The sequence below is a fragment of the Mandrillus leucophaeus genome, unplaced genomic scaffold, assembly GCF_000951045.1.
Source record: "Mandrillus leucophaeus isolate KB7577 unplaced genomic scaffold, Mleu.le_1.0 Scaffold122, whole genome shotgun sequence".
Lineage (NCBI taxonomy): Eukaryota > Metazoa > Chordata > Mammalia > Primates > Cercopithecidae > Mandrillus > Mandrillus leucophaeus.
Genome location: NW_012100543.1, coordinates 6,048,943 through 6,073,479, shown reverse-complemented (window position 1 = coordinate 6,073,479; position 24,537 = coordinate 6,048,943). Strand labels below are relative to the sequence as shown.

Sequence of the window (24,537 nt, the reverse complement as noted above, 5' to 3'; positions counted from 1 at the left end):
GGGGTTTCGCCATGTTGGCCAAGCTGGTCTCAAACTCCTAACCTCAAGTAATCTGCTCGCCTCAGCCTCCCAAAGTGCTGGGATTACAGGCTTGAGCCACTATGCCCGGCCAATAACTTTTTTAAAGACTCAGGTTAACCCAAGCTAAGTTGTTAGCCTGGTTTCCAATGCAGGTAATCTGGGTTGGGCACTGGGGCTCCTTTACATTTGTCAACTGGAAAGAACAGAATGGCATATTTACTATAAAGTGACATGAGAACTGTAACATGTTCTAAGTATATATGTAAATGTGAAGAGTCACCTCTATTTTAGCATATTTTTATATCTGTAATAGAGAAAAACAACTTCCCAATTAAAATGCCTCCTTCATAGCAAATAAAAACTTTTTAAAAAGCCAACATGTAATTATTTTCCATTTCAAGAAAGGAAATAAAAATAAAATCTACAGAATGTAGGAGCAATTTTCATTTCTTCTAATGTGCTCAAACCACTTTCAAGTATCTTTTTGTTTACCTTGGTCACAGCTTTTGGAGAAAACGTAACTGCATCTACCACAGTGATGAGGTCACCTGGGTGAAGACGATCAAAGTACTTCATGCAGACATCATAGGCATGAAGCCACTCCGGTGAAGAGCCTGGGACTTGTTTAATGAGATGAGGGTCTCCAGTCCAGAACAACTTCTGTAACCAGATGGTGTACAGAGAGCTTGGGGAAAGCATCCGTCCATCCTTTTCAGGGATTTTGGGAACAAGTTTGGAAATAGATAAAATATTTTGACTTGAAAGAACCGGCTCCAATGCTTCAAGAGGACTCATGTTTTCATCTGTCAGCTTTTTGTAATTAAGACCTACCAGAAAAAAAAGAAAGTAGGTAAGCGGTTCACTCCAATGTAAATATATAGGCACTTTCAAACACACACACATAGCCCTCTGTATGTCTGAATGCAAAGATTTATCAACTTAGCTATAGTAGCTAGTTGAGGTTTTCTATTAGAAAGATCAGGAGATCTGAGTTCCAGTCACAGCCTGAAACTTATTTGGCTGTGTGATCCCCCAGATTGGCTATTCATCTTCTGTGTGCCTCCATTTCCTTGTTTATACAGTAGAGATGACAATATCTCCATGCCTTTGGAATGCCCTGTAGCACCTATGTTTTCTTCTATCAGTGCATTCACTAAACTGCATTACATTCCTTTGTTATTTATCTGGCATTTCACTAGTTATTTGAAGGCAAGGATTGACTCTTATTCCCTTATCCTCTGTGTCTAGGCCAGTGTCTCATTTGATTATTCAGAAAACAACTGATAAACTGAAGGGAACTCTCCCGATTATTATGAATATCAAACAAACATAGATTTGAATGTGCCTTGCAAATTATAAAGTATAAAAATTTAAGAGGTTTTAAGGGGTTTAATTTCTTAGTTATGAGCATAAAGACCATTCTAAAGATTTCCACAATTTCACAAAAATTCGAAGGCTCTTATTTTAAGTGTTCCATGCATATTTTAATCATATAGGCTCCAGTGGAATGAAATTCTGCTGAACTGCCTGTTTAAAGTGTCTTGGCCTTGCCTTTTATATACATAAAATATAACCAATGGGAGTAGGGAAAAATCCTGGAGCGGAAGTCCAAAACTTTGGATTTTAGTACCAGGTCTACCATAAGTCACTGTGCGACTTCCAATAGGTTTCTTACTTTTTCTGGTATTTAATTCCCTCAATCATAAGTGAAAGAGTTGGAAATACAATAACTAAGTCAATTAGCTTCAAAATTCTGTGGTTTCAGAGCTCTGCCAACCATAATGCATGAACAGGATTGTGTACAGAAAATTAATCCCCAGATTTAATTTAAAAGAATGAATTCAAGCAGGGAAACAATCATCCTACCTGCTGCAACAACCTTAAACTTCTTCAGCAGCCGAATGTGGGTTTCTGGTTTAATGGCATAGTTCCCCAAATCTGCACAGCCACAGTTTTGCAGAAGAGTGAAATAATACAGCAGCCTTTCGTGATCAAAGCCACCAATAGTGGGGTAAATATACTTGACCATGTGCTGGTGAAAGGCTTCCGGATCAGTCTTCAAAGTCTCAAAGAGATGAAGGTCTTGGGCTCTATTTTCAATTTCTAGTGTGGACAAACTGAAATTAAGAGCCAAAGGAACTGTGTTAAGATTTTGTTCCTTTATTAAAGTGATTTTTTTTTTAACCAAGGAAGAAACACTACTTCTTATAGCTCCCTTCTTCCTGCCTACTCAAAGACAGTGAACCATCATCAGAACCCAATCAGCCTGAATAAAGGGAAACAAATGTGTCAGATGCCTACTAACATTTAACTGACTACACACTCGTCATGTTGTCTCACAGGGGTCTACAGCAACCCTGTGAAGTAGGCTTTCCTTCAAGTTCCAGAAGTTGGGAAAGCTGTCTGATGTCTCCCAGCTAGGAAATAAACTAACATCTGTCAGCGTCCACTCTTAATCACGTATTCACGTCATTAAAAGGGTTTAAAATCTATGCTTCTTCACAGAAACAGAAACAGGCTTATTATTTCAGGAATTTAGGAAATGATACAGAAAAAACCCTAAACTTTTAGGCTTAAGATTTACATGCAAGAGTCTTGAATGAATATTCAATAAACCCAAATTTTATGCTGTGTTCAGATAAAAGAAAAATAGAAAAAAAGGGATAATTAAACTTTCACTTGGGTTATCTGCAGTAATGCTACTTAAATAAAACACATATCTTAATACTTTCATCCTAACTTAGATGTCTTTGTAATCTAATTTTAAAAAGTCATTTAAAGTTAAACTCTTGGGAAAAGAAAAATTAAGGTATTTTTGCTTGGTTGATTGGTTTGTACTTTTAGAAGGGGAAAGGAGGGGGTTAATTTTGGTCTTGCGCTTCTCCCTGGACAGAATCTGGACAGAACCTCTGGTCTAGTATAATCTCAATGCCCCTTACGTGATGAGTTTCACACTCTCTAATTGTAAGAGTCCTTCAGGCAGCCCTGCACTCACAGAAGTGTCCAGGTTCTAGGGTTCTTGGAAGCAGCAACGGAAGCATCTGGGGGCAGTAAGTGAGACCTTGGGCAGCAACAAAGTTAGGCTTCAAAAAGTTCTAAAGCAGCTCCTCTGAAATATGACAATTTGTTTATTGAAAGTGCCAAAATACATGTTTTTGGTTTATGTAGATAAAGTTAGTATAAATCATGTTTTAAAACTTTTAGGAGAATGTGACAACACTTGGGATAAAAAGGGTAATCTATAAAGTCAAAGCATCAAGTAATTTTTAAAAACTGGTCTTTTTACTTTTGCTTCAAGAAAAACCTTATTTTTCCATTCAGATACAGTGCAAACATTTACAAGAATATCTCTATCTATAAATATGTCCCCAGTCTATAAAAATTTCTCTCACTGCCTCCTCTGAGCTATCGGCACGTGCTGAATATCCTTCTATTCTGTTACTCATAACGTATTTTAACTACTTATTACCTTGTCCATCTCCCTTACTAGACTGTGCTGCTTGATGGCATAGACCTTATTACATCATCTGAATCTCTAGTTTCTCAATACTAAGAACCAGTGTGTGGCACAAGGGAAACATTCAATATATGTCTTGTGAATGCTAAATAGATGAGTGCATGAGCAAAAACTTTGGTGTCCTCTAAGTAGAAGGCACTGTGCTCAGAACTGGGGAGGACATAAAGACTTACAGCATAGAGCTCCCATCCAAGTTTGAAAATCCAGTTGAGTTATAAATACTTACAGTTAAATAATGATGCAAAACAACAGTATCACCTGACAAAGGGCACACAATTATAGTCCAATTAAGAGTAGGATCACTAAAAGCTGTGACTGCAGAGGATGTAGAAATCAATGATAATGGAAGGCTTACTGAAAGAAGCACTTGAATTTGGCATTGTAGGAAGAAATTAAGCAGAAATAATGTGAACAGAAGTATCAAGAAAGCAAAAGGGCCTGTACACGGAACAGTGAATATAAATAGCTGGGTGGTCGAAAATATTCTTGATACTATCACTATTCAAAGAATACCATCATCTCTGAAAGATAGTGTACACACAGTAGTATGAGACAGTGAATCACAGAATTTCTGATGTTCCTTCATAATTTCCAAATGAAGTCTGAAAACAATGTAGTAAGGAAGTGAGTAAGAAACTGTGTAGTCGCAATAAAAGGAATCTTATTGACAAAGATTTGCAGGCAGAACAACATGCCAAACGGAGGAGAGAAAACAAATTTATATTTATCATGCTGATTACTTTCTTGCTAAGTTAAAGTTGGGTAATTATCAACTTACAGATGAGAAATTGTCATTTAGAGAGGTTATATGACTTGTCTAAGACAAAGAGTCCAGATCTGTCTGGATTCAAAATACACAACTGCTCAGGACATCATAAAGCAACCATCAAGGTCAAGCACCCGTGTCAACAACCGCTTCAAAACCAGGATTCCTTCTGCAACACAGACATGAGTTCTCTCTCCCAGCAGCAATAACCGAAAAGAGTTCTCCTGTCATACTTCATTCATAACACCTTGATAAACCAAGTATTCAAGACAGACTCATCTACAAAATGGACAATGACTATATCATAACAGCTTTAGTTCATCTGTGTTTGACTTGATTATGAATATAGTCTCTCTCCATCCACATTACTTTCCCTCTTGCCCACTCACTTATTCTTCTGTGCCTACAATTTAGTTTGCCTGCTGTGCAATTTTACCTAATTATCTTGTCAAGACAGATACTGGAATACCTTTACTGACACATGATAAATACCCAAACGTCCCTTTTCAGTAAATTACAAGGTGCTAAGATCTTTTATAGATGCCAGTAATCAATAACTCATTTTAATCATTTCCATTGAAAGAAGCTGTTATCTTCCCTTTGGAACCAGAAAAGGGAAATCTTTCTTTGAAATCTTTGTTTAGAAAAAAATTCCAAAGAACCCATATTTAAAAGAGTAGAAAGCAATACCAAGAAACCATTGTGGTCTTTTCACTAATCAAATTAATGATTACCCTTCAAACCTGCTTAAGTGATTTTTCCTGAACCAAGTTTTAGTTATAAAGCAGCTTATATACATAGTGCATATTTAACTTTCAGCGATTAACAGAAGCAGCCAGCATTAGTTGTACTCAATGCACAGAAATAAATTATTAGTACTAATCTCATGAATAAGGTGTTCTGTAATGGCTTCCAGATGTCAGTCACCCAAAAATGTGATTCAAGAACATCATGTATTCAAAGGACTTTTATTTGTATAAGAAAAACAAATTTATTTAAACACATTTTTCTTTACTCAGCTGAGACTGAGTGATTACAAAAATTCATTAGCTCACTGAAGGGAGAAGGAAAGAGGAAGGAGGAGGCAAGAAGGAAGAAGGTGAATGGGAGAAGGGAGAAGGCTGCTGGGAAAGGACGAAGACAGAATAAAGAGGATGAGGAAGGACTGGAAGTGAAAATGTACAGATAACCTACCAGCACTCTTGTTTCTATTACCTCATTAACATTCATAGTAACCCTCTGCAAAAGGTCTAAATATTCCTATTCTCTGAAGGAAGCTGAGGCTCAGACAAAAATTACATAACTAGTAAGAGATGGAGACTGATTCCGAGTTGGGTCTTTCAAGTCCGGCTTTCTGCTTCTACTCAATAAAGCAATGAAGCTGATATTTTCACGCTGAAATTTTATGTTGGGCACAGTTCAGCTGCAGTGGCTTGTAAGCATTTTCCCCAAAGACTAACCCTAAAAGCATGAAGATCTATGAATCCACGTGAATAACCATCACTGCTGGTGAACAGTGGCCTCACCACTCACTACCGAACAACAAGACATTCTGTCCTCCAAATCACAACTGCTCCTGCCTGAGGAAGTCAATCCAATAACTCAGCACACAAACGCCTCAGGATGATCTTGATGTACCACTTGATCCATAATGCTGCCTGACAGCTGAATATGTGATTACTCAAAGAAAACGTGGTCAAGTAGTCCCAGCTACTCGGGAGGCTGAGGCAGGAGAATGGCGTGAACCCGGGGGGCGGAGCTTGCAGTGAGCTGAGATCCGGCCACTGCACTCCAGCCTGGGCGACAGAGCGAGACTCCGTCTCAAAAAAAAAAAAAAAAAAAAAGATAATTATGGCATTTTTTAGTTTTGCCAACATTTTGGCCAAGTGTCTGCAAACTGAAGAATGGAATTTAACTAACTTTTCAAAAACACCCAGGGAGTCGATGAGAGAATCAATAAAGAGTATCTTAGAGTCTATTTCTCATCATGCTGATATTCAGTAGTTCTTTTATGAAATGTTTTATGACAGCAACAGAGTGAGAATGTTGAAGGTCATACGAATAGGTTTTGTCTCTTCTGTAAGGACAACCTGTGGTATCCCTAAAGCCTTTTAATTTCTCATAGAATGTCAATTCTAACTTGTCTATATATATATACTTCACATTGTGTCTGTAATTGGTGGGTTCTTGGTCTCGTTGACTTCAAGAATGAAACCACGGACCCTCGCGGTGAGTGTTACAGTTCTTAAAGATGGCGTGTCCAGAGTTTGTTCCTTCAGACGTTTAGATGTGTCTGGAGCTTCTTCCTTCTGGTGGGTTCGGGTCTCGCTGACAGAAGTGAACCTGCAGACCTTTCCGGTGAGTGTTACAGCTCATAAAGGCAGCGTGGACCCAAAGTCTAAGCAGCAGCAACAGTTATCGCAAAGAGCGAAAAAACAAAGCATCCACACTACCGAAGGGGACCCCAAAGGATAGTCGCCAACCGGCTGGGGCAGCCTGCTTTTATTCCCTTATCTGGCCCCACCCACATCCTGCTGATCGGTCCATTTTACAGAGGGCTGATTGGTCCATTTTACAGAGAACTGATTGGTTCGTTTTGACCGAGTGCTGATTGGTGCATTTACAATCCTCTAGCTAGACATAAAAGTTCTCCAAGTCCCCACTAGGTTAGCTAGATACAGAGTACTGATTGGTGCATTTACAAACCCTGAGCTAGATAGACCCAGGGTGCTGACTGGTGCGTTTACAATCCTTTAGCTAGACGCAGAGAGCTAGACATAAAAGTTCTCTAAGTCCCCACTAGGTTAGCTGGATACAGAGTACTGATTGGTGTATTTACAATCCCTGAGCTAGACGCAGAGTGCTGATTGATGCGTTTATGATCCCTTAGCTAGACATAAAAGTTCCCCAAGTCCCCACCAGACTCAGGAGCCCAGGTGCCTTCACCTAGTGGATCTTGCACCAGGGCTGCAGGTGGAGCTGCCTGCCAGTCCCGAACGGCGCCTGCACTCCTCAGCCCTTGGGGGTTGATGGGACCGGGCGCCATGGGACATAAAGGCCAGAATTTAGAATTCTTTACAGGGTAGCAACCTGGACACAAACCCACCTGAACAATAGTAACCTTCAGGCAGAAATTCTATCTTCTGTTTCAATTCAGAAAAAGGTAAGGCGGATGCATTATAGTTTACTCATCTCTACTCAGACAGACCTTGTTCTTACCCATTCTTGCATCTGGGACCAAAATAATCCTACTAGAGAATATGAAATCAGCTCTGGTAAACAGCACAGCATATTCACAGTCCCGATGACCTGGGACCCCTCCCATGTGTCTGAAGGAAACAATAGTAAACTAACCAACATTGAAGAAAATAGTATTATGATCTCTGGCAACCAAAATAAATCACTTGTATAACCACTTGAGTGACCAAAAAGTAGATATTAGAGTGAAACCAAAGCATAGGATGTTTGGCCTTGAAATCTGCTGTCTAAATAAGAAGGGAAAAGATGGAAGGTGTTACCAAGTCTGGCAGTATAAAGATATGTTCTGTCCTCAGTTTAGTTCTCCTTTGCTTACTCTATCCCAACCACAATGGTCTTTCTTTAGTTACTCAAAAACACAAGAACTGTCCAGGCCTTCTTTTCTCATGGTCTGGAATGCCCTTTTCTCCATTCCTCTTCAGTAGTCAGCTCCTTCCTCTTCACATCCAAGAGAGGCCTTCCCCTTGGAAGGCCTACTTCGTGTGCATTTCCTTTATGGTACTTACTACAACATGTAACTTGCTTTTCAGCAGCTTTTGTGGGGGTCAGGGTGATGGGGGAGGGTTCCCTATTAGAATATAAGCTCCATTAGGGCAAGGATGTGTCTGTCTTGTTCAGCACTTAACATTATGCTTGGAATACAAAGATACTAAGTAATAATAACAACATTTGATGAATAAATGTAGTACTATTACATCAGCCAGAAGCAGCCTCTGCATTTCAAAATGACCCTGCGTCCAAAACTGAAAGGTACTAATCAAATCGGCAGAATTAACAAGAATAGCACCAAAAAAACATAATAGCCTTGATATAGTTTGGTTGCGTCCCCACCCAAATCTCATCTTGAATTATAGTTCCCATAATCCCCACATGTTGTGGGAGGAAAGCGGTGAGAGGTGACTGAATCATGAGGATGGTTACCCCCATGCTGTTCTCAGGACAGTGAGTGAGTTCTCATGAGATCTGATGGTTGTATAAGGGGCTTTTCTCCATTTGCTTGGCACTTCTTCCTGCCTCCCTGCCCCTTCGTCTTTCACCATGATTGGTGAGAGTTTTCTGAGGCCTTCCCAGCCGTGTGGAACTGAGTCAATGAAACCTCTTTTCTTTGTAAATTACCCAATCTCAGGTATTTCTTCATAGCAGTGTGAGAATGGACTAATACAAATTTAAAAGAGCTACTCGGTTATACACTTTCCACAGATTTTCTCTAATCTTCACAACCCTCTAAGGTGAGGATAATGACCCTTGTAACCTAGAAAATAGTGACTCAAGAGGATTAAGAAACATGGTCTAGGCTACATGGATGGTGGCTATGGGCAGTAGACTTGGATCTGGAAACTTGATCTGACTACAAAACCCATGCTGTCATCAATAGGCCACAGGTACTCTGGTAGTTACTATTGTCTATAAAAATCCACCGACATGTCTAGAATAGCCCAGAGCTGAAGATGGCTACTAAGTCTGTAATGAGTGACAAAGCAGCCTTGAGTCTGGGGGGCTCAACATGCCCCAGTGGAACCAAGAGGCTGAGAGAGCCAGTGTCTGCTAGTTGGAAGTGATTCTAGGCATTCATGGCTACCCAAAGCCATCACTGCTATTTAAAACTAGCAGGACATTAAAACAAAACAAAGCAAAACAGCAAGAAATGGGGGAAAAAAGAGTCCAGCAACTCAAAAACATATGTGTTTATGAGAATTATCTCTGACAAGAGTGAAATTCCAGGAAAATCTTCCATTAATGAAGTTGTGATCATGTGTCAGGTGCTACAGGTTAGATATTTTACCATAAAATAATTTAATTCGTATTACTCCTTGCTTAAAGTGGAGGAAAATGAGCTTCAGAGAAGGGAATTATCTTGCCCATGGACACACACCTAGAAGTGACACCAATAGGATTTGTTTGATCTAGCTATTTTGATTTTAAGGCTTACGATTCATCTGCTATATAATGGTATTTCACCCAACCCTCTCTGTGTACACTTATCCGCAAATGTGCTGATGCAGGTGATAACCTCCGAAACCTTTCTCACAATTATGAGAAAAAGAACTTTACAGGGGAAAAAATTACTTTTTAAAGGAACAGTAAAACAAAACCCTAAAACAAACAACATTATTTCTCTTGTAACTTCCCAGTGGCACTCACTCAATAAATAAATGTTGGGCGATTTCTATTGTATTAACAAGGCTGATTTCTATGTTACCAAGCTAGATTAAATAGTAAGGCAAACAGCTGCCTTTTAAGTAAAGAATAGGCAGCACCTAACACCAATTACTAAATCAATATTAAGTGCTTTGCCACTCACAAGTGATGATGCCAGGAGGTAATGATTTCCTGCTTTTGTAATTGCCGTGCATCTGCATAATCACAGTGCTATCAGGTATAATGATATGCCAGGAACAGTCTTGCACATCACTCGACTGTCTGATAATTTATAACATATTCAGAGACCAAGGAAGCATCCTGTTTGTACAGATACAACACCCTTTTACATAACATTCAATGAAAAAAAAAGATATTTAATAAAATGCCAGGATATTTTTAAATGCCAATCATAAGAAATATTTATTTGAACATATTACTGTGCCTCAAAAATGATGACATCCATGCAATATTTATCATAGATAACATTATCTCCCATGTAGCAATTTAATACTTAAAAAGGAAATGTTAAAATTTCTAAGTGTTTAATAAAAATTAAAGGTGCTAAAAATAGCATTTCTTGACCATTCAGCAGGATTTCACCCCACTCAATACTCACTCCCCTTCTTTAAACTCTTTCTTCCCATGGCTTCCCTAAAATAAGATTCCTGTTTTCCCTCTTATCTACCTCTCCTGCTGCTCTCTTTCTGACCCTTTTTTTAGCAGCTCTTCCTTTACCATTTTACATGTGGAAGAGTTCAAGCACTGCTGCAAGCTTTCTCCTTTCCTCACTCTCTGTTCCTTCCCCAAGCACATCCACAACATCACTTATTTCTCATCTATGTGCTTATGACTCCCCAGTTAGTATTTCTAGCTCCATTTGAACCCCAGATCTATAAGATCCAACTGCTGACTTGGCCTTTTCTCTTGACTGTTTCAATATGTTTAATTTCCTCATTCCCTTGTCTATTTTTTTCTTTCCTTTTTTTTTTTTCTTGGAGACAAAGTCTTGTGCTCTGTTGCCTAGGTTGGAGTGCAATGGCATGATCTCTGCTCACTTCAACCTCCATCTCCTGGGTTCAAGCTATTCTCTTGCCTCAACCTCCCGAGTAGCTGGGATTAAAGAGGAGCCTGCCACCATGCCCAGCTAATTTTTGTATTTTTAGTAGAGACAGGGTTTCTCCATGTTGGCCAGGCTGGTCTCAAACTCCTGACCTTAAGTGATCTACCTGTTGTGGCCTCCCAAAGTGTTGGGATTACAGGCGTGAGCCACGGTGCCCGACCTCTCTTGCCTTTTCCTCACACTCCCCTCAAAATGCCTTACCTCACTGGGTGCTTCCTATCTCACTGAGTAATGCCACCATCTAGCAGGTGAACAAGTAAGAACCTAGGGGTGCATCGCGACACCTCCCCTTTTACTCACCCTCATATCTAGTTTATCGTTATTAACCAATATATTAAGTACTATCTATTTCCCCTTGTAAGTATCTCTAAAACCCATTCTGGCCTCCTTTTCTGTACCTCAAATCCCTACTCCAAGCAATGGTCACTTGTCATGCCGTCTGTTACCACAATAGCTCCCTAACTGGTCACATATGTCCACTCTAACTTTCCTAAAATCTTTCAACACAGTAGCCAAAGTGATCTTATCGAAATGCAAAATCTGGTCATATTATGTCCTTGTTCACCAGAATCCTTAACTAACCTTCTATTATCCTAGCCTTCTATTTATTATTCTCAGGAAGAAGTCAAAAGCCCTCGCTAGGGCCTCCATGACCTTGCCGTACAGCCTGGCTCCTATGCCTTGTCCCAGTCTCATCTCACACCATGTTCCACACAAATCCTTGCACCTCACCAACACTGTCCATCTCTTCCTAATCAAAGGGCCTTTGAACTTACTGTATTGTCTACCTAGAAAATGGTTCCCTTCTACTTGTGTAGTTAACTCCAACCCAATATTTAAGTCCTGCTTAAGTAAGTGTTACTTCCTGGGAAAAGCCTCTGCTAACTATGCCAAACCCTCTAATTGAGCTCTATTATACAGTACTTTTCAGAGTTTTAATTTCACATTTGCTTATGTCATTATTCAATTATCATCTGTCTCCCACTGTAGGCTATAAGTTCCAAGACAGCTAGGATGCCTGCTTTTGCTCATCCTTGTAACCCTAGTGACTAATACTTAGTCCAGTACACAAAAAATTTTCAGTAAAAACATTTGAATGAATGCATCCATGAATGGTAAAGATATATCAAAGGAAAGAACTTACCAAGACACTAGTCCACTGTAGATGAAAGGAAAACTAAAATTGTACTTTACAACTTCTTCGAGATTCTTCAAAAATAGACTCTAAAGAAAGACATGGAAATAAACGTATATATGAACTGTGTGCTTACCCACTGTCCGTGAAGAGGAACTCCAAATGGGTCATAAAAACTTCCCAGCGGGAGACACTGTAACGTTGTGCCAGAGACACAGCAATGCTGTAGACGCTTTCCTCTAGGGTTCTGCAGAAATGTCCATCAGGCCCAGGAAGGGAGAGAGGAGAAACACATGACTTCAATCAGCAACGAAAATGCTCATTAGGACTGCTCTCCAGTGAGAGGGGTGCAAGCAGTATGGTCCTTAATAAGACAGTTCACAGTGGTCCAGGAAAAGTACTTCCAAGGAATTGTCATGCTCTTTTTCACTGTGGTACATTACAATTTACTAAGGACTTGTCTAGACCAGTAGTTCTCAACTGTGCATGATGTTGTTCCCCAGGGGACATTTGACAATGTCTGGAAACATTTTGAGCATAAAAAGTGGGGCAAGGGGCAGATGCACTACTAGCATCTCATGGGTAGAGGCCAGGGGTGCTGCTGAGCATTCTGCGTCGATAGTCCCACACAGGCATCCCCCAGTAGGGATTTCGAGCACCCACGTGGGCATCCCCCTGTAGGCACCCCCAGCACCATGTGTAGGCAGTCCCGTGGAGGCATCCCGAGCACCCCGCAGACATCCCACATAGACATCCCAGGAATCCCCAGGTAGGCATCCCCACATAAACATCTGGAGCACCCCCGTAGGCAGCCCCGCACGGGCATTCCGAGCACTCCACGGAGGCAGCCCGAGCACCGCGCATGGGCAGCCCCGCATTGCATCCTGAGCACCTGGCGTAGGCATCCCAAGCATTCTGCATAGGCAGCCCCCACAGCCAAGACCTGTCCAGTCAGAACGTCACAGTGCTGCGGTTGAAAAGATACGAACTAGACTCCGGAGCCTACAATCAAAACATAGTGCATCCCTGGTCTAGGGGTAGAGATTTGAGAAAGCACAATGAGTCACTTAACAAACTTCTATGTTTTCTACCTGTGCCAGGTATTGTGCTAGCTCCTTAGGAAATAAAAACAAACAAGCATCTTTCTTGAGGAATCCACAGCCTAGTGGAAGACAGGAGATGTGAACCAGCAATTAAACATAGCGGTGGTAGAGCTAAAAGAGAAGACCATGAAGTTCCACAAGAACGGAAAGTGACCAATGTGAACTGCAACTAGGAGGATAATTATACACACACCCAGCTGAGGGTGGGAGGGAGAAGAGCCTTCTGAGAGAATGAGGGCTTCTCAGAGATGAGAGATAAAGCGAGGGTTAAAGCGAGGCACGTACTGGGTCCTCAGGCCTGCTAGGGGACCTGCGCCTCATTCTCCAGGCAATGAAGAGTCCGTGGAAAGTTTAAACCAGGGAATGACATCACCAGATTTGAGAATCTCTAGGCCTATAAAGAATTCCAAGAAAGCAGTCCTGGGCACTCACATTAAGGCCGTTTTAGAAAGACTCCCGCAAGACTGACTCCTGTTTTCCAGCAGAGAAACGCAGGATGGAATTTTTAGTTGGAAGAATGGTGTGGGTGAACACACAGAGACAGAAGAGAAACCTGTTACTATTAAGTCAGTCTGCTAAGACTGTATTTCCCCAGGCTAAGGAAACCATGGCATTTATATGCTTGCATAGCCAGGGGCTGGCAAACGTTTTCTGGGAAAGGTAATATAGTCAATATTTCAGGCTTTACTGCCAGTCTCTCTGGCATAGTCTTCTTTTTATGGCTTTTGTTTTTGTTTTTGTGTTACTATAAAACCTTAAAAAAAATGCTAAAATCATTCTTTGTTCATGAGTTATAAAAGAGACGAAGGCTGGGATTAACTTTGTCAACCCATGGATTAGGTCATTGTCAATTAGAAATTCTTTTTTTTTTTTTTTTTTTTTTTTTTGGTGAAGACAGGGTCTTTCTCTGCCTTCCAGGCTGGAGTGCAATACTACAATCAAGGCTCATTGTAGCCTTGACCTCCCAGGATCAAGCCATTCACCCACCCACCCACCTCAGCCTCCAAAGTAGCTGGGACTACAGGAACATACGACCACACCTAGTTTTTTGTTTGTTTGTTTTTGTTTTTGTTTCTTTGGTAGAGACAAGGCTTTGCTATGTTGCCAGGGATGGTCTTGAAAATCCCGGTCTCAAGCATTCCTCTCGCCTTGGCCTCCCAAAGTGCTGGGATTACAGGTGTGAGCCACCATACCCGGCCTAGAAATTGTTTCTTGAAGTATTTATTTGACTACCTACCTCCACATCATGGAATGAGAATTCCTTGAGAACAGGGGACGATTACTAATTCATTCTTTCTATTATGGGGGTATGGCACATTGCCAGGCACAAGACATTTTCAATAAGGGCTGATATCTTTATCTCTTGGTAAAGGTGGGAAGGACCCAAACTATGTTATACCCTCTTCACAGTTACCCTGCCTGACCCCTGAGAATGTATTCCCTAAGACATACAGATAGTAAAGGACAGGTACAATGCACTTACAGAAAACTAATGGCATGAAAATGGACACGCAGCTGGGTGCAGTGACTCACGCCTGTAACCCCAGCACTTTGAGAGGCCGAGGTGGGTGGATCACGAGGTCAGGAGATTGAGACCATCCTGGCTAACACGGTGAAACTGTGTCTCTATTAAAAATACAAAAAATTAGCCGGGCATGGTGGCACGCACCTGTAGTCCCAGCTACTCGAGAGGCTGAGGCAGGATAATCACTTCAACCCAGGAGGTGGAGGTTGTGGTGAGCTAAGATCCTGCCATAGCCCTACAGCCTGGTGCCACAGCGAGACTGCGTCTCAAAAAAAAAAAAAAAAAAGAAAGGAAAGAAAAAAAAGAGAAGAGAAGAGAAGAGAAAAGAAAAGGGACATGCAGTGAGAAAGACAAGGAAGAATGGTCACACTGTGTACAAGTGAAGGTGATGCTGCAAACGGAAGGATGTGAATCCTTCAAGAATTCTTGTGTGGGAGACATTGACATCCCAACTCCATAGCAGAAGAAGAAAGCAGCAAGCTGGTGGAAACTCTGAGGCATCTTAAAGAAGCCATTCAAACACTGCTGTATATTTTTCTAAGTAACAGATTGTACAGAAGATTCTATTATATATTTATCAAAAGCATATATTTGTTCTCTAGGACATAGTTCAAATAGCATATGCTAGCTGCATGCTTAACAAAGAAAATAAAGGCCAAAAACTCTAGCAAAATGTAACTGATGATATAAGGCATGCCTTGCCTTATAAGTTTTTATTCTGCATGATAATCATCTTCTAAGAAACCGTGAACATGGCACCAAGGATTACCAAATGTCCCCAGCGAAAGCATACTGGACTTCAGTAACCCAAGCTCAACTCCTGGCTGTGTGACTTTGAGCAACTCTTTAAAGCTCTCTAGTTCTGATTCCTTTTCTTAAAAGTCAGAAGGTTGGACTCTCAGGTCACTTTCAAATTGGACACTAAATGACGTTATGAAATTATGAACCTCTGGAAGGACAGAGGAGAAGAGAAAAACAATTCCATATTTCTCTTCTTAATTGAGACCAGCTATAGGTTGTTCCTGCTATTTTTCTTTTGATCTCTCTATGCCATGCCTTATTCTAAAGAGAATTTTGGGTGTCTTCTAATAAGAAAGAAGTCCAGGCTAATATAAAAGTATTACAGAGAACCAAGATAAGCTTGCCACCTTCTCAAGGATTTAAATGATAATGATAAAAAATAACATACTCCACTACCACAATCAAGATTATTTTTGCTATTTTAAAGTAAGTTGTCAGGAGAGAAAAATAATCATTAAATGTAGGTACAATTTAACCTTAGTTTCAAAGGCTGGAAGCCTAGAGACTGAATCACATCCACTGCTTCCTTGAGAATGCAATGGGTAGTAGGGGAGGCATACGGTGCTGTGGTGAAGATGTGAGGCTTTGCGATGGATCCAGGTTAAAATCACAGCTGTGATTCTCACCATCTATGGAAACTCAGCCAGTTACTTGATGTCCCTAAGCACCATTTTTCTCAACTATAAACTAGGGATAACAAGATTTTATCTCATAGGGTTATCCTTGAGGATTAAAAGACATTTATACAAAGTTTATAGAGCACTTTGCATAGTGCCTTGCCCATGATAAGCACTCAGTAAATTATGGTCTTAAAAACAAAACATCTCTACTTAATAACTGTTGTGGATGAACACACTTTCCCAACTTCTAACATGTAAGTACTTCTCATTTCACCTAAACAATGAAAACAAAAAGCAAACACCAGCACTAAAACCAAAGGGAATTCCACATTGAGAAAGCAAGGTCTCCGCCTGGGCCTTGAACTGAGCGATCATCTCACAACAGGCCTGCTCTTCTCTTGACAGGGGGAAGGGACTAAAGGGAAAACAGCTGGCTTCTCTTTCTCTAGAAGACCAGGACAGATAAAGTTACCCTGAACGACAAGTCAATTGTATCTAGTTGACCATACTGAAGAAGAAATTAAAGTGCCATGTGCTTTGAAAAGTGAGATTTCTAGCCAGACACAAAGGACAATCTTATTTTTAAATTTCCATCCTGAGCTTCCCATTTTTTGCCCCGACCACGTTATTACCTCTAACATGGTCATAATTTTAGAACTGGGCTATCAAAGCCACAGGAATTTTTTTTAAAAAATAGAAACTTAAAAAAATAAGCTTAAAAAAAATCATTATTTGGTATTTTTGAGACAGAGTCTCGCTCTGTTGCCCAAGCTGGAGTGGAGTGCAGTGGCATGATCTCGGCTCACTGCAGCCTCCACCTGCTGGGTTCAAGTGATTCTCATGCCTCAGCCTCCCGAGGTACTGGTATTACAGGCATATGCTACCATGCCTGGCTAATTTTTGTATTTTTAGTAGAGATGGGGTATTGCCATGTTGGCCAGGCTGGTCTCAAACTCCTGGCCTCAAGGGATCTTGAGATCTTGGGCCACCTCAGCCTCCCAAAGTACTGGGATTACAGGCATGAGCCACCACACCCAGCCAAAAATCACTATTTTAACTAATAATTTAAGCATCGTGGGAAACTTTTTTAGCTGGGAATGCTGTCTGCATTTACTGATCGGTTTGGAGAAGGCGCACAGCCCACATAAGACTAGAAGAAGTTGGGGAAAGCCCTATTCATAGCAACCATGAACGTAAAACTTCAGAGGACTGAAATTAATAGTCCTGGTAGCTGAACTTGTTCTTTTGCAGTTTAAATCCATCCTCTTATGAGACAAAGCGTGTCACTTACTCTGCCAGACCAAGGATAGTCTCCCTTTTATACTGGTCATCTGCAGTAAACCGCTGCACGTCCACACCCTTCCGAAGGCCCTGAAGGATCTGCGCCTGAGTGAAATCCAGGAGGCGTTCATTGTAGTAGTGTAACTGCTTGGTCAGTGAAACAAGGTCTTCAGGCCAGGCTTGATGCCCATGTCGAGTCACATGCCTGGTGACCATCTTGATTAGTTCTTTGGGATCAGCCTAGGAAAGACATGGAAAAGAAGACATTTGACAAACGTCATATGAACATGAGCAAGTGAGTAACAAAAGGAAGAAGGCCATGTCTGCAAGGAACTGTTTGGCTCCGTACACTGTTGCCATTTCATGAGGCTCACAATGGCCCTGAAAAGTCAGTTTGCAGAAGTGGCACTTTACCCACGTAGCAGACCACAAAGACAGGACACAGAACTAGGCCTAAAAACAGCTTATTGAACTCTTGCTCTGTTCTTCAATCTTAAAACCTCCAAACACTTAAAAAACAATATATTCTTGCTCTTTCAACTACTATAAACCTCCATCAGATTTGTCTCCCAACCATCTGATCACTCACAGTAACTCACTCTGGAAGTAATTTTCATCGCCATTGCCTCTGGATAAATTTGCTGTAGACTACAATAAGTGTTCTCAATAACAAAGTTGCAGTTCAATAACCTCACTATAAATGGCTAGACCGCTGAGGAGAAAAGTATTTTCTCCAGGGATAAGTTCGGGAAAAAACCTCCACCCTGTTCCTGAAATCATAAACAGTGCAAGTTGCATAAAAAAAGGGTTCCAACCAATTTTTACTCTTCTAATTTGGGGCTCAATGGGATATTATTCTATGATTCCTAGCAGCTTCTCTAATAACAAGAAATTCATTCAAATAGAACACAACCTAGAATCCAACAGCTGACAGGAAAGGAGAGTAAGTGATTAACTGGCCACATTTATTTGTATTAAAGTTGGTCTGGGTGTTAATGAAGTTACAGAGCTGAGCCATGATTTTGGAATTACTTAACAGGGAGCTTAATACTTGAACAGCACTAACTCGATCAATCCAAATTCCTGGGAAGACATGCCACATATTTAATATAAGCAAATTAGAGGAAAAAAACAAGAATCTACCTTTGGTTCTCAGAAACACACAGCTAATTATAGTAAGCTGTCAGCATTTCCAGTGTGTAAGCCATTATTCTGAGCTGCATAGGAGATTTGTCAATGTCTAGATTACCAAACCTAGCCTGACATTCTTTCTCTTGATCCTATTAAGGAACAATCTGGGAGTGCCGATAAAAAACAATTAAAGAAATCTTCTTAGATTCTGGCACACGGATTTGAGTAAAAGTCAATCTTACTATATTTAATTTTTTTCCCTACCTGTATGCATACACTGAGTCCTACTCTCAAAACCACAAATATGTGTCTCAAGTGAAAAGAACTGGGTTTGAATACAAACTATTCCACAGTAAGCTACAAGGCCATCTTTCATTCATTCAATAAATATTTCCTGTGCACCTGTTAAGTAACAAGTCATTCACTGAGGACATGGCTCTTCCCTACAGGAATACAATCTATCAGGACAGAGAGTCATGCAAACAACTGTAAAATGGTGTGATACAATTAAGCCTAGGGTGCTCTGGGAATACACAGGAATGGGCAGGTGTTATCAAAGTTTTCTTCAAATAGTTAATGTCTAGGTTAAATACTCAGGTACCATACCAGTAATGATGAAGGCAGCAAAAAACAGGGAGACAAATTCCAGTAGAAGGTAGAAAATGTGCTAACATCTATATGGCTAAGGCTTGAAGGAAAAATGAAGTGTATAAGCCAAATCTAACTGCAATTAGGGAGTGATTTGGGAACCAGCTGCATATAAACAGTATTCCTGGCAACAGATTTAGGCAAAGGGGATGCCGTGACCCAGCTCTTAGTGCATCTATGGCTGACATTTAACTAAATCCCCTTTCTATCTGTTGGCCAAACCCCTCAGGGCACCACCCTGAACCTCCACCTCTGCAGTTCTCTGACGCAGGGATGCTGCTCATGGGCCAGCTGGCCCATCTTCACCTGCTTGGCACTCTGGTGTGCACTGCCGTGGCCTGCTGCTCTTATGCCTCATCTGATTTGCACTTTCATTCCCAGTTGTAGAGAGAGCAAGACCAAATATCCAATGATCATGGTTTTAGGGTGGCAGGAGAGCTCTTTTTGTTGTTTCTTGAAGGAGTTCCTAGTGCCCCAGATTTATACCCCACAACCAAATCTATGTTCAGCAAAACAATGAAGAAGGCTTTTCTTCATGTATATTCTCACCTGGTGCTTTCAGACTAAAGTTTTCAGCCTGAACTTGCTGAATACACCTTGAAGTAAAGGCTATAAGCATCTAACCTATCTCTCCATATAACTCCACACCCCTCTCTCTACCAAGCTATTTATTGTTTCTAACCCCTACTCTTAGAACCAACTCCCTTAGTTCTTGCAACGGTTTCTCATAGTTTTATTCCACATTCATTTTTGACTTTTTATTTTCTGGTATCTCCAAGATTTAATACATGTACTAGGAGAGTGGCCTACACTTCTCATTAGCCTCAATGGCAGAATCCTGCTGGTTTCTATTCTCTTTGTATTCTAATATAGTCCATGAAACAAATCCCAAGGCCAGGTGAAGAGAAAAGCTCCAAAATATTAGTGCATAGGAAGAATGAGCACGGTTATCGCTACAAACATTTCCACAGGCTCTTACGTAACCTGCAGAAAGTTTTGAGTCCCCACATACAACCTTCATATGTGACCAAAAGACAGTATTGTCTCCTTTTGCCAAGGAATAAAATGACATGGCACAGTGAAATAAGCACAGACATACAGAGCTTACTAGCTGAATGACCTTGTACAAATCACTTAACTATGAACTTCACTGTCTCATCTATAAAATAGCAGTGATAATATGCAGCGTTCGTGGTTGTGAGAAGCCTAAGAGATAATATATATAAAATGTACAAACCAAGACCTGGCAGGAAGGAGGTACTCCAGAAATAAAAGGAACTCTGGAATTGGCTAAAAGGCACACACAAATCATAGTTTAAGTGTACCTCTACTGTATAATTCATTTTGCATTGCCTTCTCTTAAATTAAAACTTCTGGAGGGCAGAGACCATGTGTGTATCATAATTTGCAGAACACAGCACAGTCTCCTGCACATATCAGGTACATGGTCAAAGCAGGAGCAGATTGGACTGGCTTTGAAGTCTGTAGTACTGGTTGATATTGCAGCTTCCCCACTCAGTAGAGACGCAGGCTGGAACAAGTTACCTCCTATCTGTTTCCTCACTTATATAAGAATGTTAATAGCACATCCTCCTCACAGTTATGGGGTACTAAAAAAAAAAACAAAGGTATTTTAAAGCTCTCCTTTCTCCACTATTCTATGAAAACAAATTGGACACAGAGCTTACTTTAAAAGAATTAAAAACTACTGACTGACAAAGACGTACACATAAACAATTCAGAGAAGGCATCCAAATATAAGCAGCCTCACACAATCATAAGCCAGGAGTTTTGGAAACTCCACGGAGGGAGCAGTTGATTCCCTTTCTTGATTCCACGGGGACTCAGTTTCTTCAGATATAAAGCAAAGGAGCATCACCAGGTGATCAGCTTTCTAAGACTGAAATCCTAAAAATGTATAAGAATTCTGTCATTAAGAGGCTGGGCACGGTGGCCCACACCTGTAATCCCAGCAATCTGGAAGGCAGAGGGGGAGGTGGAGGCAGGTGGATCCCTTGAGGTCAGGAGTGGGAGACCAACCTGGCCAACACGGAGAAACTCCGTTTCTACTAAAAGTACCAAAAAAATTAGCTGGGCATGGGGGCATTCACCTGTAGTCCCAGCTACTCAGGAGGCTGAGGTGGGAGAATCACATGAACCCAGGAGGCGAGGTTGCAGTGAGCTGAGATTGCACCACTGCACTCCTGCCTGGGTGACAGTGCGAGACTTCTGTCATTGAAAAAATAAATTTTTGCAAATCCCTGCAGGTGTAGAAAGAAGGATGTTCTATGAGGCTAGAGGCTCAACTGAGGCCAGAGGTTTAAGACCAGCCTGGGCAACATAGTGAGACCCTGTCTCCACAAAAAAAATTAAGAAAATGAAACTTAGCCTGGCATAATGGTGCATGCCTACAGTCCTACTTACTAGGGAGGCTGAAGTACAAGGATCACTTGAACTCAGGAGTTTAAAGTTGCAGTGAGTTATGATCACAACACTGTACTCCAGCCTGTGGGACAGACTGAGATCCTGATCTCAAAAAAAAAAAAAAATTATAATTTCAGGCCACACATTATAGCCAACAGATTTCTACACAGTTTATGCAACTTTAAACTCTTCTCACTAAATACAAATTATCTAGTCCTCTGTGAATCATTTTTATTTCATATTCTTTGTACAAAAAACTTATTCACTTTTCCCAAGAGATATTTAAGTATAAAAATCTAGCATTTCAGTCTTCAGGATGGAACACGTCTAGTGCTAAAACATGTACTAAGTCTCATTTTGCATTAACATGTACTGAGTCTCATTTTGCACTAACAACCCTGTAGGACAGGCATCTCTTACTGTCATCTCTGTTTTACAGATGAATAAAGAATGAACTCATCTAAGGCCTGTAAGCTGGTAAGTGACAAAGCAGCGCTATAACTCCCATGCATAATGCTCCATAAGAACCATCCTTTTATATTCGGTATGTAGGAAGGGGCATCTCTTAAAAATACAAGGCTCTTGATTGGACCAATGTAGACACAGCTCCCACTACATGTTAGTAAGACTTGTTGCTATAACCTGGCTTTGTGTCCCCACCCAAATCTCATCTCGAATTGTAATCCCCACATGCTGAAGAAGGCCCTGGTAGGAGGTGATTGAATCATGGGGGCAGACTTTCCCCCTTGCTGTTCTCGTGATGGAGTTCTCATGAGATCTGGATGTTTAAAAGTGTGTGGCACTTCCCCCTTTGCTCTCTCTCCCCTGCTCCACCATGGTAAGGCGCGCTGGCTTCCCCTTCGCCTTCTGCCATGATTGTAAGTTTCCTGAGGCCTTCCAGCCATGCTTCCTGTAAAGCCTGAGCTATGAGTCAATTAAACCGCTTTTCTTCATAAATTACTGAGTCTCAGATAGTTCTTTATAGCAGTGTGAGAATGAACTAATACACTTGCCATTAGAGTCCTTTTACAAATGATAGATTTAATGCTGTCATTCTGTATTGTTCCAGGCAGACATTTTTGCACTCATACATTCCTCCTCTCATGCCATATATATGTGCGTGTGTGTGTGTGTGTGTGTAAATATAAATGTCCATTAGGTGTTCAACTGGATATTCTATTTGAGCTGCATTTTCAAGCCGCTTGTTTTTTCTTCTCTAATGATAACAGAGTGTTTAGAATCATAAGCAACAATAACATTTTCTGTTAAACTCCCTGATATAAATACACCTCCTTTTAAAATTCTGTCTTAATAAGGTGGTGAGGCTGGGCACGGATGCTTGTGCCTGTAATCCCAGCACTTTGGGAGGCCAAGGTGGGAGGACTGCTTGAGCCCAGGGGTTCGGGACCAGCCTGAGTGACATAGTGAGACCCCATCTATACAAAAAATAAATAATAAGGTGGTGATTAGGGACATTCTATTAATTTTTTGATAACAGGTTGTACATATACGAGTTTATAGCTTATCAAATATTTGTTGTATATGAAAAGATTTTCAGTACTTCAATTTATTGTATAAAGCATGATACTGAGAATAACTCATAAAAAATGAGAAGAGACAACTTCTCATAAAAGCTTCCAAGAAAAAATTAGTTATGGGGGAAAAACACAGGAGTTGGCATCAATGATCTGGATCACCAGTTCTTTCCTCATGAGCTTTAAGTTTTCCATTTCTAAAATTGATGCAATTTATTCTGAATCCCCATAAAGACTAAATGAGACTGGATGAATGAGCATTTGTAAGTTCTAGCTCCCGATGCAAATTATTTTCTGATCATTGCCACTGGTACTTTCTATGTCTTTCTCAAGAAACTTTACTGGTTACTGGTTATGATTATTTCCAATATTCGAATTAAATTTGAGTAAAAATTTTTCCCCTGAGCTTATCACTACTTTTCCCAAAATATTCCAAAGCATCTCCTACTCATTCCAACACTGCATTTCATACATACATTTATTCACTCCACAAGTGCATAACATTAAAGTTTCAAAAGCATTTTCACATGATTTTCATTTGACCCTCCTATCAAGCCAGGGATGTGCGCGGGGAACACTGTTTCTTGTTTTATAGACACTCCCATTTGTAGTTGAAGCATCCAGAGCTGTAGTCTTGCAGCTGGAAAGTGACTCAAGCCGCCTGGCTTCCCACCCGCTTGCCCCACACAGCTGAACAAGTCTCCATGAGTTGTTCTACATCCAGCTTCACACCTAAAATCACTCGGAGGTTTCTGGTTAGTAAACTCAAACTTCTCTCCCTCTTTCCAACATCTAACTTCAGTGACATGACGCATGGGTATGAAAGCTTTTAGTCTCTAAGAAGCTTAAGAAGAGCTTTCTGGGCAGCTTCAAAATCTTTCATATTCAGTATTCAAAGTGGTATGGCAAAATATCACAGGCTGCAAAAACTAACAGCATAAAAAGCCATTCATAATTTGAAAAGGAAATTGTGAAGAGTTAAATTACTTGATTTTCCCCTCAAAACTTGGCAATACAGTTCTTCAGGGAGGTGAATAAAGTATGGTTTCTTTAAAGAATATGGTCAAATCCCTGTAAAAACAAAATATGCATAAATATTCATGACAACAAAATGCTCAATGACTTAATCTACTGCTTACTAGTAGAGGTAATAAATCCATTCTAGTTTAATAGTCTCTACATTTCTTGGTAATATTATTTGGAAAGTTTTAAACAGGTGGTGTGTTTCCCCTTTAGGGTTGTTATTTTGCTTGAGATAATTTTCTACTTAGTATTTTCAATTAGTAGCTTAAAAAAACGCATTTTAGAAATAGTCTACCATAATGTTCTGAATTTCATCCCCTGCTGAGTTTGCTTCCCTAGTCTATAAAACTAAAGGACATGCTTCCATTTTTAACCGATTTTATCTTCTGAACACTTTTTTAAAAGAATGCTGCAAAGATCACACTTCAAAATACATTTACAATAATTACAAAGGTAAGATATGAGGGAAAAAAATCAAGTACAGAAC

At 40.5% G+C, this 24,537-nt stretch overlaps 1 protein-coding gene across 2 annotated transcripts in view; it reads right to left on the bottom strand.

Annotated features, from left to right (window-relative positions):
• NBAS (neuroblastoma amplified sequence) overlaps nucleotides 1-24,537 on the bottom strand; it is a 466,664-nt gene that overhangs the window by 105,100 nt on the left and 337,027 nt on the right. For both annotated transcript variants that reach the window (XR_001005077.1, XM_011971446.1), the window contains exons 41-44: nucleotides 17,300-17,529; nucleotides 12,096-12,206; nucleotides 1,888-2,138; nucleotides 514-848 (exon numbers count right to left, since the gene is read on the bottom strand). Coding sequence is in view for 1 of the 2 variants with exons in the window: in XM_011971446.1 (XP_011826836.1) it covers nucleotides 514-848; nucleotides 1,888-2,138; nucleotides 12,096-12,206; nucleotides 17,300-17,529 (927 nt within the window). In the remaining variant the exon portion in view is untranslated. The remainder of the gene's footprint in view (nucleotides 1-513; nucleotides 849-1,887; nucleotides 2,139-12,095; nucleotides 12,207-17,299; nucleotides 17,530-24,537) is intronic.